Below are 24,657 nucleotides of genomic sequence, written 5' to 3'. Positions count from 1 at the left end.
AGGAGGAGCGTGGCGCACAGATCGCTTGGCTGTACTGCACCCGTACCACATAATGTCATCTTTTAATGGAGGTTTAAACTCCTAAATGAATTATTAGGGCTGGTCTATTGATGCTGCAAGACTTCTGAATCACCTCTCATCGTACCACAGAACATGTTATGATTAGTTTTGAATCTCTTTGCACCAATTAGAAAAAGCAGAATGGACTTTGTGTGTCTTATAAAAAGTATGAATTGGATTGGCTGGCTATTAATAAGTAGACATGATAAGGGTTTGGTTAAGGTGATAAATAATTGCATGAGAATCAGAAAACTGGCAGCTTGGAGGGAAAGTTTCATCGGGTTGTTTTAAGTAGCAGTCTAAGAATTTTCTTTTTTTTAGTCCAGATTTTTTTTAGATAAGACCACAGCAAGGTATGATGTCCAAGCCTCCGTCTGTCCAGATCACAGGTTTTACCTTCTCTCCAAAAAGCTTTCCTGCTTTCACAGTGGCATCATCTGTATGCAGTTCCACGTTATCAAGCTGACAGTTTTGCTTTATTTAAAACTCAAATAATCACCTCAGCTATTTAGAAATTGTAAAAAATTTGGATGAACATGATTGATTTTGTGGCCAGTATAAAGTAGAAACAACCAGGAAGAAGGAAAGTGTTAATGCTCCATATGTAAATGCATCTCAGTATGTTAAAACAGCAGAAGCTGTAAGAAATTCATCTTGATGTTTTGATATGATAACAGTGTTCTCTCTTATAAGTTCTAAGAAAATTGTATCTTTTTTTGCAGGTGAAAGGCACATTTTAGAGACACATTTTTACAACGAAAGAAAAATATAATTTAAAACAAACCGAAAGCCCCCATGAAGAAACGCTATCACAAATAAAATGATCTGATCTCTCTGTTTTAGTTAATTCCATTTCCCTCTGGGATGAATGAGAATATAAAGAAAATAATGCTATTTCCTTTTATCAGCCATTTCTGTTCAACTTTAATTCCTGTGTTAATTTAAAGCAGAGCCAGTTCGTGGCAAGGAAATGTATGCATAAACACACTGCCATACACTCTGCATCCTGTGCCAGTACCAGACTTCTGATGTTATTATGCAATCTAAATGTGAATTTTAAATATGTCTAAGTGGCAGTGCGGTTCTTCTTTTGTGTAGTTTTGGCTTACGGCTCCCAAGCCCATCCATAAATCCCTCAGCATCTCTTTTACTTGCTCTAAGGCTCCGACTCTGTATTAAAACAAATAAATAATATACGCTACCAGACTATTTTGTGGTAAATGGATCGCAAAAGGTTCAGGTTATAATTTTAGCTAAAAATCTAAACCCTAGAGATGCAGATTTGGGTGTATGGGGCAAGTTTAGGCATGTGTGGGAGGTAGCGCAGTTTACGTTATTGCATTTATTTCAACACTTAGATGGATCAGCCAGGATGCGATCTGGTAAACTTGAATTTAAAAGGCAGTCTGGATTCCTCTCTGACATAATTCATGTTAAATATGAAGACTATTCTGCAAAAAATTCTCAAATATAAACATAGTTTCATCTAAATTGTAGATTTTGTATTCAAGTTACTTCATTTTTATCTCAGTTTAGACTCAAGTTACTCATTCAAAGCAAAATAAAAACCATGAAATGAATGACTGTCAGTGGCTGCAGAGAAATACCACTCTGAGAACTGGCTGAAGTAAAATTAGGACTGTAAAGTCTCCACAAAGTTTTCTATCAATTACAAACAATATAGTTTCATTCAAATCATTCACTTCTTTCATCCGAACTGAAGTTCATATACATATTACAGATGTACACAAAGTAACCCCTTTGTGTCAGAACCGCTTGCATGTCGTTTGCAGTTCCTGGGTCTGGCCCCTGAGAGAGATTCACAGCCCTGTGGTGCCCCCGTGTGGAAATTTTTTTTGTGTGATTTGCAGGTTAGCATGAACTATGAGGTGTTTTGCTGCAGTGTCATAACATGAGTGGGTGTAATCCTGCAGCCCACGAGATATGCAAAAACAATGCAATAACTACGACTGTGTAGGTTCCCAGAGTGAAAATACTTGTGAGAGTGGAAAAAAAAAAAGAAATAAAAATCTGCTTCATGAAGTCTTTTTTTTTGTTTTGTTTTGTTTTAGTTTTGTTTTTTTGTGACAAGTAAACTCAGTGGTTTCCACAGCAGAAAAACCTAACATACTTGAAATCAGGTACATGACAGTGCAGTATGGTAAAGATGTATTTGTTGATCTTATTCGTACCGGGGTGTTTGTCAAACGGTTATTGAGACAGTTACAACCACTTGGTGGATAACCTTGCAGACAGTGGAGGGCCAGTGAATTTTTTTTTTCTTTTTTTCTTAAATTCGTGGCCAAACCAAGTGGCAACTGTGTTTTCTTCCTGTCTCAATACTTTTTGACAGCATCCTTTTACACCAGTTTTTAATGGGTTGACTTCTGTGGGTGTACCATCAGTATTGCATGAGGTTCACGTTGATTGAGCGTTGCAGGTTTTGCCGTTTTATTCCGACCAGGTTAAGTACCATATCACGTTATTACCGAGTAGCTTTTTCTATTTATGTACATACAGTGATTAAAGTCAGTATATCTTCTTTTGATAAATATTAAACTTTACAGCAGCAGAGGAGCATTTGGAAGAGGATTTTGAATATCTTGTGTCTTATTGGCTTTTATTTCTTTTCTGATTTTAAAACCCTGAAAGGGACAGATTATCAAATTATGAGACACACAATAAATTGAGTGTGTTTACTCCCAAGGTTATACATCTGTCACTAAAACATACCTGTGTGTTGCCATATTGTCCCTGACCTCTGCTTATGAGTAGAAGACGAACCAGCTGGAGTTGTTTCTGTGAAAAGGACTCTAAAGCTCACAAAGTTTTATGTTAACCCTGTCAGTTCTAGTTCATCCAAACAGCTCATTTGACCAGTTTGTGGTACAAGTATAGGATTATTAGCTACTTAAATCATTGATCATTGTTTGTCCTTGTGTACCGGTTAACCAGTGTGCAGCAAGTTAAGACCATGGAGCTGTTTCATTAACGTGACATTATTTCTGCAGATGTTTTTACTAAGGTTTGTTTTTGTGTACCTGTGCTGCAGATACTTATCAGGCTGCTTTCCTGTATCTCTACCCCCAGCTAATCAAAGTAAAAACCACTCCCTCTGCAGCAAAGAGTTCAAAACCGAGTCATTTCATCAGTAGAAAGAAGAGATTAAAGTAATAGAGGCTTATGCTTTGACGGACGGATGACAATCTTTATGGCGGTTGATGACAATGGGAAGAACTCAACCTTGGGGTTGTTAGATGAAGAGTATTTGAGGGGATTGTTAAAGATCTTATTTCATCATTCTTGGATTTTAGGGTGGTTTGCGTTCTGACATGGTGAATTATATATTCAAGCAATGTTTCATGTGCATGGGTTTCTCTCTTTCGAGATATGAAGTATTGGTCCTGTGTAACTGATATCTTTTGTCTCACCTCTAGCTAATGATTGTATATTTTTATATACTATATAAAGCAAGATATATATATATATATATATATATATATATATATATATATATATATATATATATATATATATATATATATATATATATATATATATATATATATATGAATATATAATATTTAATCACCAGAATGTGGTGGAACAAGGTGGACACTTATTTGGGAATGTAGTTTGTGAAGTATTGGACATTTGTTATATAGGCCTACTTGCAGAGGGACAGTCTGTCCCAATGGACTGTATTGGCAGCCAAAAGGAGTTTTTTTTTCTTTTCCTTTTTTATTTAAAAGCTCTCCTTGTTTTAGCTTATGAAATATACACAAGTGGCTTTTGGTATATTTCATACAAAGATTGGATCATTGGCAGCTTTGGGGATTTTTTTTTTGTCCATTTTTAACAATTATAATTATCAGGAGAGTAAAACCGCTAGAGATTTATGGCTCCAGAGATGAGAGGTTGCTTTTTCAGATCATTAAAATGATGCTGTAGACAGATCGGAAGTCTGACATGCTTTTGCTTGTGTTTGTTCTGAAACATGTCAACCTACCAGCAGCCTGTCAGAGCAGATCAGTCTGGTCATACTCCTACTGTAGCACCGAGAGATGAGTCTCTCTAGAACTAGTCCTACATCAGCAAAACACACTGTACACTTAGAAAAACACACATTATTATAGCAACAAACCAAAAACTGAACCTATAAAGGACTAGATCTATTTGCTTTGAGTCGTTAAAATTGTGTAGCTTTTTTTTTTTTTTTACTTTACTTAATACAGAATTTGGAGGATTTCAACTACATTTGTGTGGAGAAAATGATTTACCTGCATTTTATGCAGACAAGGAAGCAAGAAGTAGTTCAGCATCTGGCTATTTTATTTGTGCATCAACAAGATGTGATGATGTTAAATCTTATTAACACTTAAAACTTCACATGTGCAGCGAGCAGTGTGGTCATTTATTTCAAATGTGTTTAAAGGGGTATTTTCCATGTTTATGCAAAAAAAAAAAAGGAAGAGGAAAATCTCTTGGATTTAACCCAGAACTATCTTTTAAGCTGAATTTCTTTTGGCAAACTTTACTTGAACGCATTAACATTTTGCATGATGTGATACAGTGAGGTGCCACAAATGGTCGGGATGCTGCACAGGTGCTGCTGTACATTAGTAAGATTTGAACTGTTTAATGTTGTACACACACATGCCATTTAAAATAACTAGAGTTGTGTGCTGATCTAAACTAAACACAGATTTGAGTGCTTTGCCAGATCAGAGAGATTGAGGCCTCATCTCATTGTCGCTAATGAAGCTCCTTATATTTTCTTGTAAATTAAAATATTTGTTGATCATATTTGATCTTGACAAAAGTATTTTAAGATGACTATTTTGAATATAGATTTTATTATATTTTCTAGGTAAAGTTAGCATAGCATGTTGATGAAGAAGTCTACATAAAGCATTGATTCTCTTCTTTCTGGGGAAACACAATCACCTCTTCGTTTTTCCGTAGTACAGATGTTATTTTTCACCTCAATCGTGATGAAGGCTTTTGGAAAGAGAACAGAAAAAAGACGGTCTACATATATATATATATATATATATATATATATATATATATATATATATATATATATATATATATATATATATATATATATATATATAATTATTATTATTATTATTATTATTATTATTATTATTAAATACAGGTTGATAAATCCTCTATTTTAGATATTAAATAATAGAAATATATCTAAACGATGTATTAAATGACAGCTGGATATGGGATGTTGCAAGAGGGCTTGAAGAACTTTATTTTTTAAACAAAAACATGTCCAGATCAGGTTTTTAGGTGCAATGCTATTAACACTGATGAAACTACATGTGCTGGTATTTTCTTTATTTGACCAAGAGGAAAGGTATTATGAATACTGGTTTCTACAAGAGACTTCCATTAGGGTTTAGAGATAATCACATATAAGTTTCCTTTTTGCGAAGGTTTGTTTGTTGCTTGTGCACAGTTGTCATTTTCATATAAAACACTACAAAGAAGGTGCGAGAGCAGAGCATTGGATGGGTTCTAGGATTAGTTTAGGATGACATTTGTAGGCTTTGTGAGGACACTGGCATTAAAAACAATATGCACATTCTATTTACAAGCGGAAAATTGATTATTTAGTTAATTGGTTTATTGGAACTCAGACAGCTGTATTATTGTCTTTACGAGAATTTCGCCCTGACCGTTGTCATAGCAGCATGTTAAGACTTCACTGAATAGATCAGAAGTTGATGATGAGGAGTGTCCTCCTTGTTTTTTTTTGGGGGGGGGGGGGGGGGGGGGGGGGGGGGGGGGGGGGTTGTTTTTTTTAAAGATTGATTGATTGATCTGATAGATCTGAAATTTTCTTGCCCGGTAGGTTTAGAACTATCATATAGAATAGCTATATATAATGCACTCATTGTGTAGCAGCACACACGGCAGCACCTTTATGTGAATACTTAGAAAGACTGTTTTGATAGTTCCTTGAAAGCCTAGTGATAAACTTGTTCTTTATCGTTATGCAAACGTTATAACCGACCCCATAGCGGAGATCCCACAGTGTTCACACCAAGCTTGTGATTTTTTTATTTTTTTTCTTAAGAGAGGAGTGCCACGCCCATGGCCAGTTTTAATGCTTAAGTGTTTCTAACAGTGACTTTCTTTGGATGTAATTCCACAAATGGATCTGGAGGTGTGGCAGCAGCTTGATGACGCAGTGGTTCTAGTCTTGGAACAGCCGGTCCTCATCAGAACCATGAATGTCTCTGCCCACCTCTGCCTCCACTTTGTTTCTTACACTGCACCGCGAATGAGAAATTCATCCCCCTGAATGTAGGACACAGTAACACTGTTACTGATTTCTAAAGTTTAGAATTGGCTTTATATTTGGCCTTTTTTTTTTTTTTTTTTTTTTTTTTACTTTTTAGCAGCTGTTAATGGAAGAAGAAGAAAGTATTTCGCCATGTTGACCAGTATAGACACAGAAGGATTCAACTCTTTGCCAAACGTGATCCAGAAGTGGTTTGTCCTTTCTAAAGCACAGAGTTAGAAACGAATGCGTCTTGCATGTCTGTGTGAGCAAATGCGGCTTTAAAGAATGAGAGCATCAACATGTTTTCTTCTATTAGTTCCTTCTTGTATTGAGCAGCAGGAGATGCACAGTTTCACACGCAGCTGTGTTCAACCAGAGCGTCTCTGTTTCTTCATCGGTGGAGTAAATGTCAGAGCTCTGTGGCTCTGTTTTCTGTTCATCAGTGGTGTTTAATGAGCTCGTGTGTTGTCTTCAGTCACAACTCATGCAAAGTGTTAAAGGGCCTTTGACAGGACTGAGCAGTTCGTTTTTGTTGTTTCACGTCAGGGAGACGTCTGTCTTTAATCCTTTTCTTTGGAGGGAGGTGTTCACACAGAGACCAATTTGTTGTAATATTAGTAGTGATGCTACTGTTAAATGTAGTACTTAATGACAGCACTATTTATGGTCAAACTAATGAATTAGTGTGTTATTGTGCTTGCAGTAGCTGTGGAGGCAGGTGGCCATTTTGTAACTGGGTTCTTTAATATGAGCCACGCCCCCTCCACTGCAGGAGGAATTTCATTGGTTTTAAGGTTGCTAAGTGACACAGGCCCAACATCATTTGGCTCCCCCGGTTACCATTTGTCTCCTCGGTGAGGACTGCATGGTCTCAGAGTCGACACACTCTTCTTTCCTTCTTTTTCATTTTTCTAAAACAGATTTCTTGATTTTTTTTCTCCTTATTTGTTCATTAATTTCATTTTAGATTTTAGAAAGGGAAAGAATACAATTAAATAAATCAGAATATTAAATTCAATCACTTTTTCTACTCCTATTTTCAATAAAAAGTGAAACGAAAAACCAAACAAAAAGTTGATTTGTAAATACGTCATGTACAGTTTGTATCTGTAACTTGTCAGTCTGTCATTGGTGACAGAGTCTGTCTTGCTTATAACGCACGCTACCAGTAAATAAAAAAGGAAAAAGTATATTTAGACTGTATGGTCCCTTGAAAGCAAGTTTTAAATTAATATCTGATGTATATTCCTGTAACATTGCATTTTTATCTGAGGAATGATGTTATTAAAAAATTGCAAATAAATTGCATTTCCTACAGCTGTGTTTTTCACTCTTTCTCACAATCTTAAGAGCAAAGTCTGCAGGTCCAGCTGCTGTTTCCACTTTCTTCTCACACAAATATTATTTATGGCAGCTGCCAGCTAATAGTGGATGCATTATAAACCATCAGAGCATAAAAACTACAAATATGCTTTGTGAATATAAATGATAAAAGTTAAATGCACCAATGTGGCAACTTCACTACGCCATAACGGGTCACCTTGGTTACCTTCTATGTGCAGACTTGATTTAAGCTGGCATATAGCAGTCAATAGCCAATAAAGACTGCCAGCATGATTATCAATGATTTCCAACTGTGTTAATCGGTTTCACCTGAAGCAGCGTCCTGAACCAGAGCTAAACCGGAATATTTCACCTTCCCACATGGTCAGGTAGCTGACAGGGCTAAATAAACTGCTCATTTAGGTTTAGTCAATGTATAAATTTGTGGGTCCTGCATCACAAAACATAATTATTGTACAGCTCTAAAGCTCCCAGTGGCTCACAGAACTAGAGGTTTTAATGGAAGGTCTGCAACGGGACCCTTTCTTTAAGAAAATACATCACTGTTGGTAAATGAAGGCGATAATGTCAATTTTTTTTAAAGGTTTTTATATCGCATCACAGGACTACGCTGCTTTCAGCCAGGCACAATATAAAAAGTTTATACAATTTATTTTTTGGTTGTTACTAAGAAGAAAGAATGGGCTATCTGCTATATTTCTGTGAATAATTTCCATCCATAAAGGTATAATAAAGACAAAGTTTTCTTGTTTTACTGTTCTGAATTAAAAGCAAATAAGCCCTGTCTGAATTAAACAAAGACTCTGAGTTTGAAAGAGTTACCTCACCTTCGTCACTGTGGCCTCTGGCTGCATGGAGCACTCTCTGATTTCATATTTACACAGTTACACTTACCGTGGCCTTTAATTTTAATATTCCCCAAATTCAGGTGTGGAGTCAAAACATGTTTCCCTGAAACTCTGAACATCTGCATTCATCTAAAAAGATGAATCTTGATCTAAATATTTTAATCTTTCTGCAAGAGGGTTTTTTGTTTATATATGCTTAACAATGCAAATTAATTGAAAAGACACAGTGCAAATTCTGCACTTATCAGATTAGTTTTACAAAACAAAACTTGAAAAATACAAAAGTTCTGTTGCACAGTTACCTAACTTGATCAGATGTCTGTTGGTAATCAGATTTCAGTGTTGAATCAATAAACTCAATAAGTTAATGGTTAACATAAAAAGGATGTCTTTGTGCAGGGAGTGGTTAGTTGATGTGCAACATTAGTGTATTTGTGGATTAATTTAGAGTCAGATCCTGAATTTATTGATTTTCAGCAGCTCCTTAACAAAGCAAGCATGCAATAATTAGGATTTGTTCTGATCTTTTAACAGAATCATCTACATATAAAAGAACCAAGCAGTTTTTTTCACACTGACTTTATTTCTAGCCTTAACCAGATGAGGTAAAAGGAATCTTCATGTGCAGCTGAAAGGTGAGGCTGCGCGTCAGATGTTAAAATAATTCTACCAAGGCTTGGGAATCATTTATTTCACTTTAGTTACAAGGGTGTATCCAGGTTCAAATCATACAGATGAGCCAGAAGTTTTACCTCAGATGTAACACAACAGGCCCAAACCATGACACTGACACCACATCACCATGTTTCACCAGCATGGCTCCTCTGCAGGAATGCAATGTTTTTCAACATTCCTCTCGTGTACAGGTTAATGTAACATCACCTGTTCATAAATATTTTTCATTCTTGTTCAACCATTTCTATAAGTTGGATAAAGGTTTTAAATTTCCATCATTTGGACACAACCTGACTGTGGACTGGTTGAACCTTTTCCAGCCGAATGACCCAACTTTTTTTTTGCCAAACTCATTTGTGTGTCATTTGTATGAAACATTTCTTTTCATAAAATAATTAGATAAATCCACACAATAAAAAAGCATGTTTCCATGTATTTTTTTTTTTATTTATCAAAGATCAAATAAAAAGAATTACCAAATACACTCAGTATTTACAGCCAGACTCAGCTTTGTGAGGAAGAGGAAAACACACTATGTGTCAGTTTTATGAGTCGTCATATGTCTCTTCAAATTCCCCTGCTGGGAAAATTCTCTCCCACAGTCTGAACACTTAAAAGGCTTCACCCCGTTGTGGCTCAGCATGTGTCTCTTCAAACAGTTCAGAGTGAGGAAACGTTTGAGACATTCTGAGCAGAGATACGGACGCTCTCCTGTGTGCGAGCGTAAGTGCACGTTTAGATGACTCTTGCAGGAGAAACCCTTCCCGCATTGCTCGCAGGTGTACGGCAACTCGCCTGTGTGGGAGCGATTGTGCAGAAGCAGCTCCCCTGAGGACAAAAATGACTTCCCGCAGGTGGTGCACAGGTAATTCCTCTCCCCCCGGTGCATCTGCATGTGTCTTATGAAGCCATTTTTGCTGAAGTTTTTCCCGCAGATGTTGCACAAATTGGTGGGACCGTTGTGAAGGCGTTCATGCTGTTTGAGTGAATAACTGCAGAGGAATCCCTTGTCGCACTGTTTGCAGGTGAATCTCCGACCTTTTTTGTGAAGCCTCTGGTGCTGATAATACCCTGACTGACTGGTAAATCCCTTCTCACACTGGCTGCACCGGTAGCGGAAGCTGTGGAACTTCAAGTGGGTCTTCAGCTGATTTGGATGTTCAAAAACCTTCTCGCATGTTGGGCATCTGGTTTCTTCCTCTGGGAAGTTTTTGTTCACAAGTCGTGTGCTCAGGAAGCGTTTATCTTCTCCTGCAGGCTGTTTCTGTCTCCGTCCTTTCTTGTTTTCTAGGTTGTCCTTCAGCCTTTGTTGCACTTTTTTCCCATCTTTCTGTTTGCATCGCTTCAGTTTATCTGAGTCACATCGTTTCTTCTTCTCGGCCTTCAGAGTTTGACGTTTCTGCTGAGTCGTCTTTGTCGCGTTTGTTAAAGATTTCTTCTGAATGCGAGGTGTCATGTGGTGCTCGTTCTTCATGTGTTCCTGAACCTTCCTCTTCGTACGGTGAGTGAATGGACACCGAGGACAGGTTAATGAGTAAGATAGCCGACCTGAAAACAGAACGCAACAAATGAGTGTGGTAAGATTTCTGGATGCTGAATGATTCTGATATGTGACTGACCTGATTTCTCTTTTGGTACCCCGTCAGCTGAGGCCTCATCTAAACTCTGCCTTGAGTCTTCTTCCAAACCTTCCAGTGCCAATGAGTCTTCATTACTGTCATATTCCTTCTCATCATCATCATCACACTCACTGTACAGGTCACCGTATCTCCCCGCTCCACGATGAGTAGAAAGGGCGAGCGTGGAAAAGATGACGTCCTCCTCATTGCTTGATGGTGCTGTGATGGAGAAAGAATTTGAGCACGTTATCCATGGCATGTTCTTGTCTCCTTAGTAAGAAAAGAGAGAAAGATCTTGGTTCCCACCTGAGCTCAGGGTTCTCTGCTCTCTCTGATGAAGGAGCAAAGTTTTCAGAGTTTCTGGGCTAGACATGTAGAGTCCAAACTCTTCTGACGCAAAGGTTTCAGTGAGCCAAGCTGTTGTCTGAGACAGAAAAACACCACAAAGTATGCAGGCTGGTCAGTAACGCACACAGACAGGCCCTTAAAGTGGAAAAGAGTACTGTCTTCTAACATTTCACACTGACAACAAAAGATCCAAACAACTGCACAATTCAACATCTAAGACACGATGTCCTTTTTATGTAATCACATTGTTTAATGAACAAGCATGGGACGTCTCAGGTCACTGTAACTCTTAACCCTTGCAGAATATTCTTTAAATTTTATATATATAAGAATTGTATTGAACAAAACAAAAATACTGCCAGTTAATAAGTTTTTTCTGTGTACAGAAGAGTAAATAATCTTAGCCAGCAGTGCACAGATATGTGACTTGCTGGAATACCTGCTGGAGGTCTGGTATGGGCAGCAGCTGCTCCAGTCTGGACAGGAACAAAGACACAAGTTGCTGGATCTGTTGATTGTAGGCGGAGCCATACTTCTCAGGAAAAACCTCCTACAGACACATCCAGATCAGCAGAAGGGATGAACACAGGTTGTCTTTATAAGATGAAAGATAATGCTGCAGGGTTTGTAAAATACACACAAAGTTCCTCACTTCTTCCACCAAAAGGAAGTGGGGAAAAAACTGAATGTTTTACATTTAGTAGAAAAAATGAGCAAACGGAAGCAGCCAAGAGAAGATGCACTCTGAGTGACCTCTGACTTTGTGTTTAAAGTCATCAAAATTGAATCTTTGCCTTTTTTTTGCAAAAAAGTAATTTATCTACTGGCATTAAAAACACAGTCACTCACTTGGAAGAAGAACTCCTTTTCAAAGGGAACACTCAAAAGGTTCTGCACCAGGCTGGCAAAGTTGCTGTAGAAGGTCTTCAGCAGATCAGCACTTTCCTGTCAAGAAGTGAACACAGTGAAGTTGAGAAAGGATAAAAATCCTTCCATAACGAGGGCTTTAAATTCAAAAAAGATTTTTTTTTTTGTTTATAAAACCTCACCATCTGATCACTGGCGCTCAGTTCAGAATTGCATGTGTGGATTTTATCCAAGTGACTCTGAATGGCCTTCAGGTTGGTAAAACCATCACCACGACACAGCTCCAGAACCAACTGCAATAAAGCAAAGATTGGAGGAAGGTGAAATAAGGACGGGAAAACAAAGTGGGTTGAAAACACTTGTATCCAAGTGACAAAAATGAATAAATTAAGAGTATCTCTACAGTTACATCCAATGGAAAGATTAATAATCGTTTTATCTTCTAATTCTGCCATTAAAGCCAAAAATAATATAAAACTAAGAGAGCGACTTTCAGCCTTTCTCAGTGATTAATTTAATAGTACATTTTTGAGGTTTACATTATAGTTAAACTGGTGTCTGGTGCCCTTTTCAAATTATTAAAACTTTAACTAACCATAACGTAAATGTTTAAAAAATTGGTATTGTATAAATGGGGGAACACTTTAAATTAAACTGAAATTAAACTATCATTGATAATTTTGATCTTTGATTATTGCTAAGTAGTGAAATATGTATTGATCAATTCATGAGAATAAGTTCTCACAGACTGATTTGCAGATTGACTTGTTTGTGGTATTCATTACAATCCATATAAGACAACACAAAAAATATAAATTCATCACTGACAGGTGCATCATGGAGGTTTTGTTAAATCTAAACTTTGTAGGTAAATCGTTTTACATATAGACTGAAAGGTTCTTGACTGGTTCTTTATGTTTATTATTTCATGCTTATTCACATCCATAAAGGTTGTTTTTGCAGATATGACACATATTTAAAATAAACTATAATAGTTTGACCAATTTAAAGAAGGTCAGATGCAAATGGTTGACAAAACCTACATCTCTCTATCTGAGCCAGCCCTACAATCAGTTTAGTTTAGTTTATTTAGGATCCCCATTAGCTGTAGCAAGCTACAGCTATTCTTCCTGGGGTCCGGCACAATTATAACACCAAAACAAAAACTTGTAAATAGTTACACAGCACATCAGCACTTCAGTTCACTCCTAGAATACAAGCAATTTACATATTCAAATCCATCTCTTAACATCCATTTTTACACACGAAATGCATGCATGTCATGTCCATTCATGTTATATCGTATCATATAAAGCACCGGTTCTCAACCTTTTTGCAACACAGTACACCTTGTAAAATATTTTTTCAGCCAAGTACCCCCCAACAAGTGAAAAGTACTTTTGGTTCAGAAAAAACATGAAATACAGCATTTTATCATTTGTGTTTGGCCTTTTAAACTTTAGTTGTGTTTTGCACATATTTACCATACGCTTCAACCAAGACTCCATTGTTTGCGTTGTCAAGGCGACAGTGGGGTTCAAGTCACGTCGAAATGTGGGATTTTTGGGAGGAATGAAACTGTGTAAATCTAAATGTAAATTCAGTTTATGAATGTACACTAGCATTTATTGGAATATATTAAATATTTTTATGATATTACATTTATATTATTTTATCTAAGGATGTTTTAAATAAAACATTTAAAAAAAAAAAAAAAAACATGTTTAAAAAAAAAAAATTAAACGTACCCCCTGGAATGCCTTGAAGTACCCCCATTTGAGAAACAGTGATATAAACTATGCATTCACAAAAAATACGCTTACTTATAATTGGATATCAACCTATATATTTGCTTATCTATTCAAATTTTCTAGTATACCTCTATCCACATTATCAATTTGTTTACTCCATTACACATTCATTTGTAACCCAATGAACCCCAATGAGCATGAGATGTCTGAGGTCACTGTAAAACTCCTCACCCTTGCTCTCAGACCCAGAACAAGCTGAGCTTTCTGGGTCGGACTCAGAAGCTCGGGAACCATCTCAGTGACCAAGCTGATGAAATCCAGCAGCTTGTCGAACTGCAACACGCTGTGCTGCTGCACCACCTGCCAGACGAAGGCTGACATGACTCTCACTGGAGGAACAAGCAGCTGTAGAGAGGCTGTAGGAAGAAGAGAGCCTGTGGACGACACCAGACAGGCGTTTTGTTATAAAAGGATGAAACAAATGTAGAAAACAAACGGGGGATCAATCCAGTGCAGATCTAAACGTGGTACAGACAAGCTAATGTTAGCTTTGTGGCCAATGTGTTTTAACAGTTGTAATATTCATTTAAAAAGCCACTATTGGTGGTAGCACATGCGCAGCTGCACAAACCTTTGGTAATCCCAGCCATTTTAATCGTTCAAATAAGTTTTGAAAGCCTAGAAGACAATCATAAAACTGGGCATTTTCCAGTGTTGGCAAATTACTTCCGGTTAGAGTCGGATGTTATGAAAATGTCGTGCCATTTCCGATGTCCTTCAAAATAAAATTTGGAGCCTTTAGTTCTACTTACATAGTTTGTGGTTCAAACTCTTTTTATATACAGTTTATGGGTTCAAACCAGAGACTATATATAGATACTTCATTTACGGTCTATGGTTCAAACACAAAGATTATTTTGTGACTCAGAGGAGAAATACAATGTCAAAATATGCAATTCTTTCTCAGAATGCTGTTTTGTTAGTGTTGCAGTCCAACATCGACACAGAATAGTCTTTGGAGTTTTTCCACACTGTTTTCCCATCTTTACAATAGGAGATTTTAAAAAGATGTTGCTGCATATGGAGAATGTTCTAAGAGAGCTTTGCATCACTTCTGCTCAAAATAGACTCTTCTAAGCCTGTGACCAATACGTGGGTCTCACAAATAGTGTCCATCTTGATTGCCTTTTTAAATATATTAAAATTTGAAATAAATTCTGCTAGTTTTCTAATGCTAGAAAATGGCTTTTTGTCCAATCTTCATGCCTTTCCTTAATTATGAGGATATCATGAAAGTGTCTGCTCAATCTCTTCACTTGTTTGAGGATGGAGCAATAAGGCAAGGCGAGTTTATTTTATATCACCTTTCATGTACAAGACCATTGAAAGTGCTTCATGTGAAACATTAAAAGCATTACAGATGGTGTAAAGAAGCATGAAAGACAAAAATAAATAGCAAAACTAACAATAAATGATCAATTATATGAAAATAAATTAAAAGCAGGATCAATTAAAAGTTACCCTGCCTATTTCAGGCATAGGCGTGTAAGAAAAGATGTTTTTAACCTGGATTTAAAAGCGTCTACATTACAATAAGATTATTGTTGATCATTCCTGCAGCTATTGCTGTTCATTGCGGTCTATGCACAGATTTAGAAATCTTATCTACCTACTCCCTGCATTAGACCTTTTATATGTTAACATATTATCCATGCATTGAAGCCATAAGTCATGTTTGGATTCAAATAATTTTACTGTCATCTCTGTTCGTGAACTTAACAAAAAGTAATTTTCTTACACTGAAGCTGACAAGGCTTTCTTAAAAATGAGACAAATGTCCGAGGGCAGGGCCACAATTGTGACCAGGTTGTACAAAGGCCACCTCTAAAGCCTGGGGTGGCATACCAGGTACCACTCCAACTTTAGACATTCAAATTTTAATCAATTTCTAGTGTACACTGAATTTTAACTGAGTGAAACTTAGATACCTAAGTGTAAGTGAATGCAGCATGTAGTCTATGGTACTTCGATATGTTATTAAACATAGACAGCACTAGATTCTAGATCATTGTGCACCATTCATACAACATAATATCTTCAAATACCTGTGTGGCTGATAAAAGCTGTTTGTACAAACCATAATCAAAAGGGTGTAAATGGTATAAGACTACCAGATTTGACAGCTGTGCAAAGTTTAACAGCCAGTAATGCCAAATAAACAATAATAAAATGTGATTTTTCTCCAGTTAAGTTGTGTGTGTGTGTGTGTGCGTGTGTGTGTGTGTGTGTGTGCATGTATGTGTGTGTTAATAAGTATTATTCTTTGTAAAACAATGGTTAAATCCATACAATACGAAAATATCCCAATTCTAAGTAAACAACTGCTACAAAGTATGTTTATATATTTGACTGTTTGTTTTTACTATTTCTTCTCTACTTATTACATGAGACTTTAGTTACTTCACAAATGGACAAACTTTAAAAATAAATGATCAGTTAATTATTTTCTAAAATCTAAAACCACCTTTTTAAAAAGTTGCCATTAATACATGCCTGTCATTAAAAATAAATGCCACCACCCCAGCTATTAAGATCTTTCTAGACTTGCCCTGACAGCGTTTTAAAAGGGGAACCTGTATAAAAAAAAATTTTATTTTTTTTTTAAAAGTACCATTGTAATTTTGTCCCATGAAAAATTCAAGTGAAAAAAGTAAGAAACAACTAATAAAAATAAAAAGAACACACTGACGATAAATCCTGGAATCAAATGGGGCCCCTGCAGCAACTTGTATCATATGTTTCAATAGTGTTTGTATCAATAGTTAAGGCGCGAGACCGTAAAGGTAACACCCAGTTTCCACGCACGCAGTTGCTGCTCATTGTGACGGCAATGTTTGCACTCCTCGATCAAAGCAGCGATTCTCCCTCTTCATCATATCATGTTGGCGAGCTTCAGGTGCTGACTAGGCTCAGTCTTACAAACTTCTCCGCAAACTTGGAAAAGGCTTTTTCTCTTGGTGATCGCCATGGGAAGAAGTCGCAGGAAAGCACCTGGATCCGACGCGGAATTCTCGTTTGTTAGTCCAGTTGTGAAATACCTGCTGTTTATCTTTAATTTTTTATTCTGGGTGAGTAGTAATCACAGTTTATTTGATTTACTGTTAGTGTCGTGTATTTTTGTGTGATTAACTTGAGCTGTCCTTCACAAAGTTTAACACTTTGGGGGGGTGGATTATGTCTCCTGATTATGTCCCCAAACATATCAGTCATATGCGGTCTGTGTTTGTCAGGAGCATTCACTTCTTTGTTGGGTTTAGTTGCTTTTTAACCTGATCGCCACAGAGTTCAGAGAAACGAGGTGGACAAAGTTCATGTAAAAACCTTCATCCATGACGGTGCAGATGTGTGTGAGATTTCACACCTGTTAAATGTGTTATAGAGGCACATCATCTGGATGATATTACTAATAAATAATATATATTTCATTTAAACTTTTTCATTTGATTTACATAACAAAACTACATAACATTATTCTGTTTTACTAGAACATTTCGTCACTCACTAGAACATGATGATTGTGCAGCTTTTTGGTAAAGTGAACACAAACTCAGCTAAAAGTTTGGGCACACCTCAGCAGCAAGTAGTCAGCAAACCAAAGTTCAGCTTAGTGGCTTTCAGGGCCAGCTGACTAACAAAAGGAGATTTCTTAAAGCATTTTTAGAGGTGATTAAAGTTGCTGAAGCTTAAAAAAAAAAGACCTTTTGTGTGTTTTACTTTACCATAAAATGTGAATGTAAGACACTGAAAATCAGATTTGACAGCTTTTATCTCAGAAATTCTTTTGTAGAGTTGTTTATGACTAAACCTTTAATAGTTTCTGGATGCAAACTTGCATGAGTGTTCCTGCATGACCTTCAGCCATGTACAAACATGATGAGGCTGTGTGGGAACTTGAAGCTCTGCAGTGTGGAATGTGTTGTCATTTCTGTTGCCTTGAGCTACAGTGAGTTCTGTATTTCACACAAATGATTATTACTGCATATTTGATTCTTTTATGTTCAAGATTATCTTTTGATTTCATTGTAAACCATGGTGATTATTGACCACTCAGTTTAAGATCAAGCAAAATATCTGTGAATGAGAACAGAGCCTCTAATTCATGAGTCCCATTTTAGTTTGTTCACAAAACTAAACCTTTGCAAAACAAGGTAGACCAATGTAGCTTCCCCTCCCACCTCATGAGGGTGCAGCATCTGTGGAAACTGGATCCATTTCATTCAGGGTGGGAAGAGTTTCTGAGGCCTACCTATTATTCCGTTGAGACTCGGAAAGGACATCCGAATGAAAGAGTCTGTTTTTCAAGAGAAGGGTGTAGATTGCTGTCAGGTTGATTTAGTTGAATAAAAGCAGAGTATGTAGAAAACTACTTGAAATAACTTAATCAGTAATAGTAATGTTGTGGTTGTATTATTTGATACTGGACTTAGAATGAATATTTGCTCTATTCTGTTGTTAAAGCAAAATCTGACTTATGAATCTTCTTTTGAATGGTGACAGTCCCTCATGTAGGAACACAGAAGAAAAACCTCCTCAGCTTAGTGATGAGTAATATTTCCACTTTGTGTCTTATTTATAATATTTTAAAAAAGAACACTGTTTCCCTTGCTTCTCAGATAATCTCCCTGGTAATGGTTGCAATTGGTGTGTATGCCCGCGTAATAAAACATGCAGGTAAATGATTTCTCCTTACATTTAGAAACTGGGAGTTACATCACTTATCAGCACAATGCATTTGTTTGCTCATGTAGTTTCATTAGTAACTCCATTTCCAAAAAAAAAAATGGAGTCTTTCCACACCAGTTTCTGAAGAGCTCCTTTCTTTTCTGCTTCAGAGACGGCTCTGGCGTGCCTGTCAGTGGACCCTGCCATTATGCTGATGGTCGTGGGGGTCCTCATGTTTGTCATCACCTTCTTTGGCTGTGTGGGCTCCCTACGGGAAAACATCTGCCTCCTGCAGATAGTAACAGGATTTATTTTTCTAAAACAACATATATATTTACTCCTTATAATTGCTAGTGCTCCAGCAGTGCAGGATATTATGAAGTACCAGTCATACGGTTATATTCTTTAGTTGTAATGTTTAGCATCAGTTGAGTCTGTTATTTGTAAAACAGACTGGTTTTAAGCAGCTGTCACACCACCCCATTTTTTTTTCCAGTTCTGTGTCTCTCTGACCGTGATCTTCATACTGCAGCTGGCTGCTGGTATCCTGGGCTTCATCTTTTCAGATAAGGTAATCAGATGACATCATCAGCATCCTGTTAGCAGGATCTACCTGTCCGAGCTGGCTGAGAAGGGCTTTTTGACTTGACAAGAGTAATCTGATGGTGTAAATGCAAACATACAGCTAATGGTTGTAATGGGATTTTATTTGCCTTTATTTTGCTGATAGTTTTGTTGTAGTTCTTATGATGAATATTGTTCCTTGTTTGTTTTGAACTAAATTCAGGAATTGATTCTTTCTCTGAGTAAATTTAACTGAATTTGTCCCTTTGAATATTTTACGTAAACTTTGCAATAGTGCATTTTCCACTAGTTGGGATTGAAATTAGCACTAAAGATCCATGTTAATTCCAGGAAAATCTTCAACTAAATAGCTGTTGCTGATTGTTTTACAGTAAAAGGCAAAAAAGTTTCCTGGTTTGAATTTTGAGTGGGAAACTTGAGTGTCTGTGTGAGTTCTTTCCAGGTACTCCAACTTCCTCCTGTAGGTGAAAACATGTATGTTAGATTAATTAATCATGATTAATTGACCATAGAAGTGAGTGTGAGCATGCACTGTTGTTTGTTGTGTCTGTGTTGGACCTGTGATGGATTGCCGACTCGTCCATCCTGGTGAAACCAGACTACCACCTTGAATTGCATTAGATGAGTAGTAAAAATGAAGGAACGCCAAAGTTTCCAACGTTTTTAGAGATAAATATATTCATATTTATTTGCAAGCGAGTACAGCATGATCTTGGAGGGTTATTAAATTGGAAGTGGATGGTCCTGGATGTACCAGTAGATAATGGAAACGCTGCCCCCTGCTGTTTATTGTCTGTATAACTGCAGCAGAGTTGGATCAGGGTTTCTTATTTAGGATGATTATGTGTAATTAAACTTGGAAGATTAAGAATTTGTGAACTTACTGCTTTTGAAATGCTCTTTAAAGGCAAGACAAAAAGTAACCGAGATAATCAACGATGCCATCGTCCACTACAGAGATGATATTGATCTGCAAAACCTGATTGACTTTGGGCAGAAGGAGGTAAGAATTTGATCCAAATGCAGACCACATTTATTCATAACAAGTGCCAGAAGAGTAGTTACCTAAACAACTTTTTTTTTCCAGTTTAGCTGCTGTGGTGCTGTGACATACACTGACTGGACCCAGAACATGTACTTCAACTGCTCCAAGGACAACCCCAGCAGAGAGCGCTGCTCTGTCCCATTCTCCTGTTGCATAAAAAACAAAGATGAGGTGGCCTTTCTGTGAGACCTCAGTAACCAATAATAGTCTGCTTTGTTTTTCTTTTGTTTTTTAATGTGTTTTTCTTGTATTGGTTTCACCTGCAGGTCATCAACACCATGTGTGGCCAGGATGTGCAGAACTTGGAGTACCAGCTAGCTGGAAACCACATCTACACCAATGGCTGCATAGACAAGCTGGTTAACTGGATCCACAGCAATCTGTTCTTACTGGGAGGTATTGCACTGGGACTGGCAATTCCACAGGTAACTACTGGTGCACACCAAACATCATGGGAGTAGAGGTTTATTGCTGTAGCAAGATGTTTATCCTCTGCTGTGTTACTCTTTTGCAGCTGGTTGGCATGCTTTTGTGCCAGATATTGATAAATCAGATAAAAGACCAGATTGAGCTGCAGAACTACAACGTTAGACACCGCAGTGACCCTTGGAGCTGATCCACGTTCATTTTCTGATGAGATAAATTCAGTTTTTTAACAAAGATGTGGTGAGAAATGACAACATGTTTTCAATGGAGATGAAAATGGATCGCTAAAAAGGCTCTGATGGGGAAATGAAACTCTGCCGCCACATTCTGGACAATTAATAAGGTTTTAAAATAAACTTTTTATTACAAAACCTTTTTTTTTAAATCTCTTTTTTTTTTTTTTTTTTTTTTTTTGTCAATGGTGTCAAGAAGCGATGCACTGGATTGTACTGAATACATAAAAATGTAATATTGGAATAACAGAGTAATAAAATATAAATAATGAATTTTACGGCTAAATGTAAATAAATCAAAAAGGTATTTTGTATTTTTTGTAACAAAATCTATTTTGAAATTGTGAAGCAAAATTACCGATATTCAGTTTTTTTATTAGATTTTCCCACCCCTAATTATTTATCAAGACAAAATGAAAGAATTTTAAACATGTTTTTTTTTTTTATCTGTTTATGTATCGTTGAAACACTCATGCAAATTTTGAATTTGTTTTTCATTCACTGTATTAATGGTTTCATTTATATGAATTAAGAAAAAAGCAAGAGAAAGTGTTTCTTTACATGAATCTACGATTCATACTGTGTCATATTTTAAGACTTTTATCTGCTACAGGTTTCTGTTTTCTCTAGATTTCAATACTAGGTCTCATCCTTGTTGCAAAGTTAAAATCATATTGTGTAAAATAAAATCCATGTTGACCTCTGTCAGATACCTGCCCTGTGGAAAAAATCCGTCATCGTTCCTGTTTCAAAAGTCAAGTCACCTAAAGAACTTAATGATTTCAGGCCCATCGCGCTTACATCTCTGGTCATGAAAGCCCTTGAAAAAGTAGTTAAGTCTGAATTGCTGAGTTGTGTCAATCCAATCCTTGACCCATTCCAATTTGCTTATCGGCCAGGTAGAGGAGTAGATGATGCAATCGCTACCCTCCTAAATTTGACACTCAGTCATCTCGAAGGTGCAAGGACGTTAGTGCGGCTGCTCTTCATTGACTTTTCCTCAGCCTTCAACTCAATTCAGCCACATCTACTGGCAGAGAGACTTAAATATATGAATGTGGATGGAACTTTGATTCTATGGCTAATTGACTTTCTAACATGCAGGACTCAGCAAGTTAGAGTCAACAGCATTCTGTCTGACTCTCTGGTTTCCTCCACTGGTGCACCTCAGGGTTGCATTTTGTCTCCCTTGTTGTTTGTATTGTACACAAATATGTGCCAAAGCCTCCATGAGAACCGCCATGTCATTAAGTTTGCTGATGATTCTGTCATAGTTTCCCTGGTCTCTGGTGATGTTCTTGATCATGGCCCTGTCTTGACTGACTTTCTTGAGTGGTGTCAGTCTTCTTTCCTGCACATAAATGTGTCAAAGACAAAAGAATTGTTGATAGATTTTAGGAAATCCACTCCTGCCCTCCCTCCTGCCCTGATAAATGGACAGGTAGTTGAGGTGGTGCATCAGTACAAGTACTTGGGAACAGTACTGGACAGTAAATTAACATTCGACACCCAGGTTGATGCTGTCTGTAGTAAAGCTCACCAGAAAATGCACTTCCTTCGTAAATTGAGATTTTTTAACGTTGACAATGTTTTTATGAAAATGTTTTATTCCTGTTTTGTGGAGTCAACTCTTACCTTTGCTTTTCTTTGCTGGTTTGGCATGTTAAATCTTAAAAATCGAAACCGCTTACAAAGCATAGTTAAAGAGTGCAGTAAAATTACTGGCTGTCATTTAAGTGATTTGTGGGATCTTTACAAATGCAGGGCTGTATGCAAGGCAAAGAAAATCCTTGCAGATCCTGCCCATCCTCTGCACAGGCAGTTTCAGCCATTGCGCTCAGGCAGGAGATATTGCGTGCCTAAGTTTAAAACTAATAGAGTCAGAAACTCCTTCATCCCAAGAGCCATTGGATTTTTAAATGAATCATAGTTGTTAATTTGCTACTTTTGGCGTCGCTTCATGTGCTGTGATGTTCTCATCTTACCGTGTTTCCACTGTTATTTAACTTGCCTTTTATTATTTTATTATTTTTATTGTTTGTTGTTGTTGACTGATTGCACTTTTATGCTACTGGCTGCACACAAATTGCCCTACGGGGACCTAATAAAGTATTGAATTGAATTGACCACAAGGTGCTAAACAAACAGTGGAGAAAACACAAACAGAGCAAAACAAATATTTTAAAGAAAGAAAATTAAAAATCAGCGTTTCATTCAACCAAAACAAAAAAGCCACAAATAATTTCTGGAATGTTTTTCTGCTTTGTATTTGTAAAACATCAAGTATTTTTGTTTGGATTTCTTTTGTAAAATATTTTTAAATGTTTGTTCTTTTTATGCTTCATGTACTTTCTGTTTTCTAATAGTGTGCTAGAATTTATTTTTCTTATTGAAGTGTTTTGTTGCGATCCATATACAAGTGTTTTCTGTTTTATTGGTTGTCTTTTGTGATGCTTTTATTCTGTTGCATTTTTACATTTTGCCAAGTGTTGCACAGTTTTTCTTTATGTTCATGTGTTTTTGCATCTCGGGGCCAATTAATCCCTGAATAGTTTACACTGGTATTTTAACCTTCTGTATTAGTTTGGTTATCCCATCAGAACCTTACATTGCACATTATGTCATTACTCACATTTCAGCCAGCTGACTGCCTGTGTGGCTGCAGATCAACAGAATTTGGTGGAGTGGGTGGTTTTAACATGCTGCCATTGCAAATAAATGTTTTCCAAAGCACACATACTTCATATTCTTGCTCATGTGTTTGTCAGGGATGATATATTAAGCATCTTACTGCAAACTCATTTTCTTGTGTAACACAGGAAAACAGATGTGTCAAAAAATAGAAAGGATTCTATTTGTTTCCCTCATCAGTAATGGAAGTTCAACTGTGAACCATAAATCACCCAAGCTCCCCATCTCTTCTCCCAGCAAATGAAAAAGCTTTCAGCCTGAAACCTGATGCTCGTAATCTTTTGGGAGCAGAAACAGTCCCGAACGTGTGACGCAAGTCTTCAATCTAAACATGACATTTGTCTGTTACTTTACAGCTGCGGTGCAACTCCTCCTGGCTGAGCTGCTGCTAAGACCAACCAGAATGTTCTGAATCACCAGTCTGATCATTCACAAGAGGAAAATGTTGTTTTAGAAAGAGAAACTGATGTTAAAAAGACATGCATCTCTGTTAGAGTCTTTCATCGTAGTGAATATGATTTGACGTGTGTGTGGGTCTGGAGACCAGGGCTCTGTGTGTGGTCCTTTTTATTCCCCCCCCCCTTTTTTTTTTAAGCTTCTGACTCACTCAGGCGGGCCATGTTGCTCCATGTTAAAGAAGCCCAGACACACACATACACACACGCACTCACACTTACAAGACAGTTGACCTCGTTTTACTCTCAGAACAGCAGGCAAGAAAACAAAAATCATCATGCACACAAATACCGCAAGTGTACCTTTGAATCAATGCCATGACAACAACACCAAATGTGGTCATTTGTTCTGTTACAGAACTTCTTCTTCTTCTTCATAAGCATAAAGGTCTATAAAGAAATCATGTTGGATGTGTTATAAAACAATGTGATTTTAGCTATTTTTCTGAGTTACAATTTTATTTCAGACGTAGTTTTGTGCAGCCACCTTGAGGAGGAAGTAGAGGCTATTATGAACGTCCCATAGGAAAGTAATTTAACATGATTTGGAGTTATTAACTGCTGCCCTCAGCCTTTGCCTCCCCTGCACACACTCACTCCTACTCATGTGATCTATGGCAATGTTCTCAATGGAAATTCATTTGAGCTTTTGTGATTCTGATATAACAATAACTAAATGAT

General features: G+C 37.0%; 2 protein-coding genes across 2 annotated transcripts; one reads left to right on the top strand and one right to left on the bottom strand.

The window, feature by feature from the left end:
* Positions 1-9,766: 9,766 nt before the first annotated feature.
* LOC306773682 (uncharacterized protein) lies at positions 9,767-14,557 on the bottom strand (the record flags this gene model as incomplete). Its single annotated transcript, XM_079263567.1, has 8 exons — positions 14,451-14,557; positions 14,051-14,253; positions 12,251-12,361; positions 12,051-12,146; positions 11,641-11,751; positions 11,160-11,277; positions 10,854-11,072; positions 9,767-10,782 (listed from the first exon to the last, which is right to left on the bottom strand). The coding sequence occupies exons 1-8, from the start codon at positions 14,467-14,469 to the stop codon at positions 9,767-9,769; spliced, it is 1,893 nt and encodes a 630-aa protein (XP_079119693.1). The 5' UTR covers positions 14,470-14,557.
* Positions 14,558-16,845: 2,288 nt separating this feature from the next.
* Positions 16,846-20,787, top strand: tspan33a (tetraspanin 33a; the record flags this gene model as incomplete). The annotated part of the gene is made up of 8 exons (XM_079263441.1): positions 16,846-16,947; positions 18,493-18,550; positions 18,712-18,839; positions 19,038-19,112; positions 20,034-20,129; positions 20,214-20,342; positions 20,438-20,596; positions 20,686-20,787. The coding sequence occupies 8 exons, from the start codon at positions 16,846-16,848 to the stop codon at positions 20,785-20,787; spliced, it is 849 nt and encodes a 282-aa protein (XP_079119567.1).
* Between the last annotated feature and the right edge of the window lie 3,870 nt (positions 20,788-24,657).

Source organism: Telmatherina bonti (genome assembly GCF_933228915.1).
Source record: "Telmatherina bonti genome assembly, chromosome: 23".
NCBI lineage: Eukaryota > Metazoa > Chordata > Actinopteri > Atheriniformes > Telmatherinidae > Telmatherina > Telmatherina bonti.
This window is presented reverse-complemented; position numbering and strand designations above follow the sequence as displayed.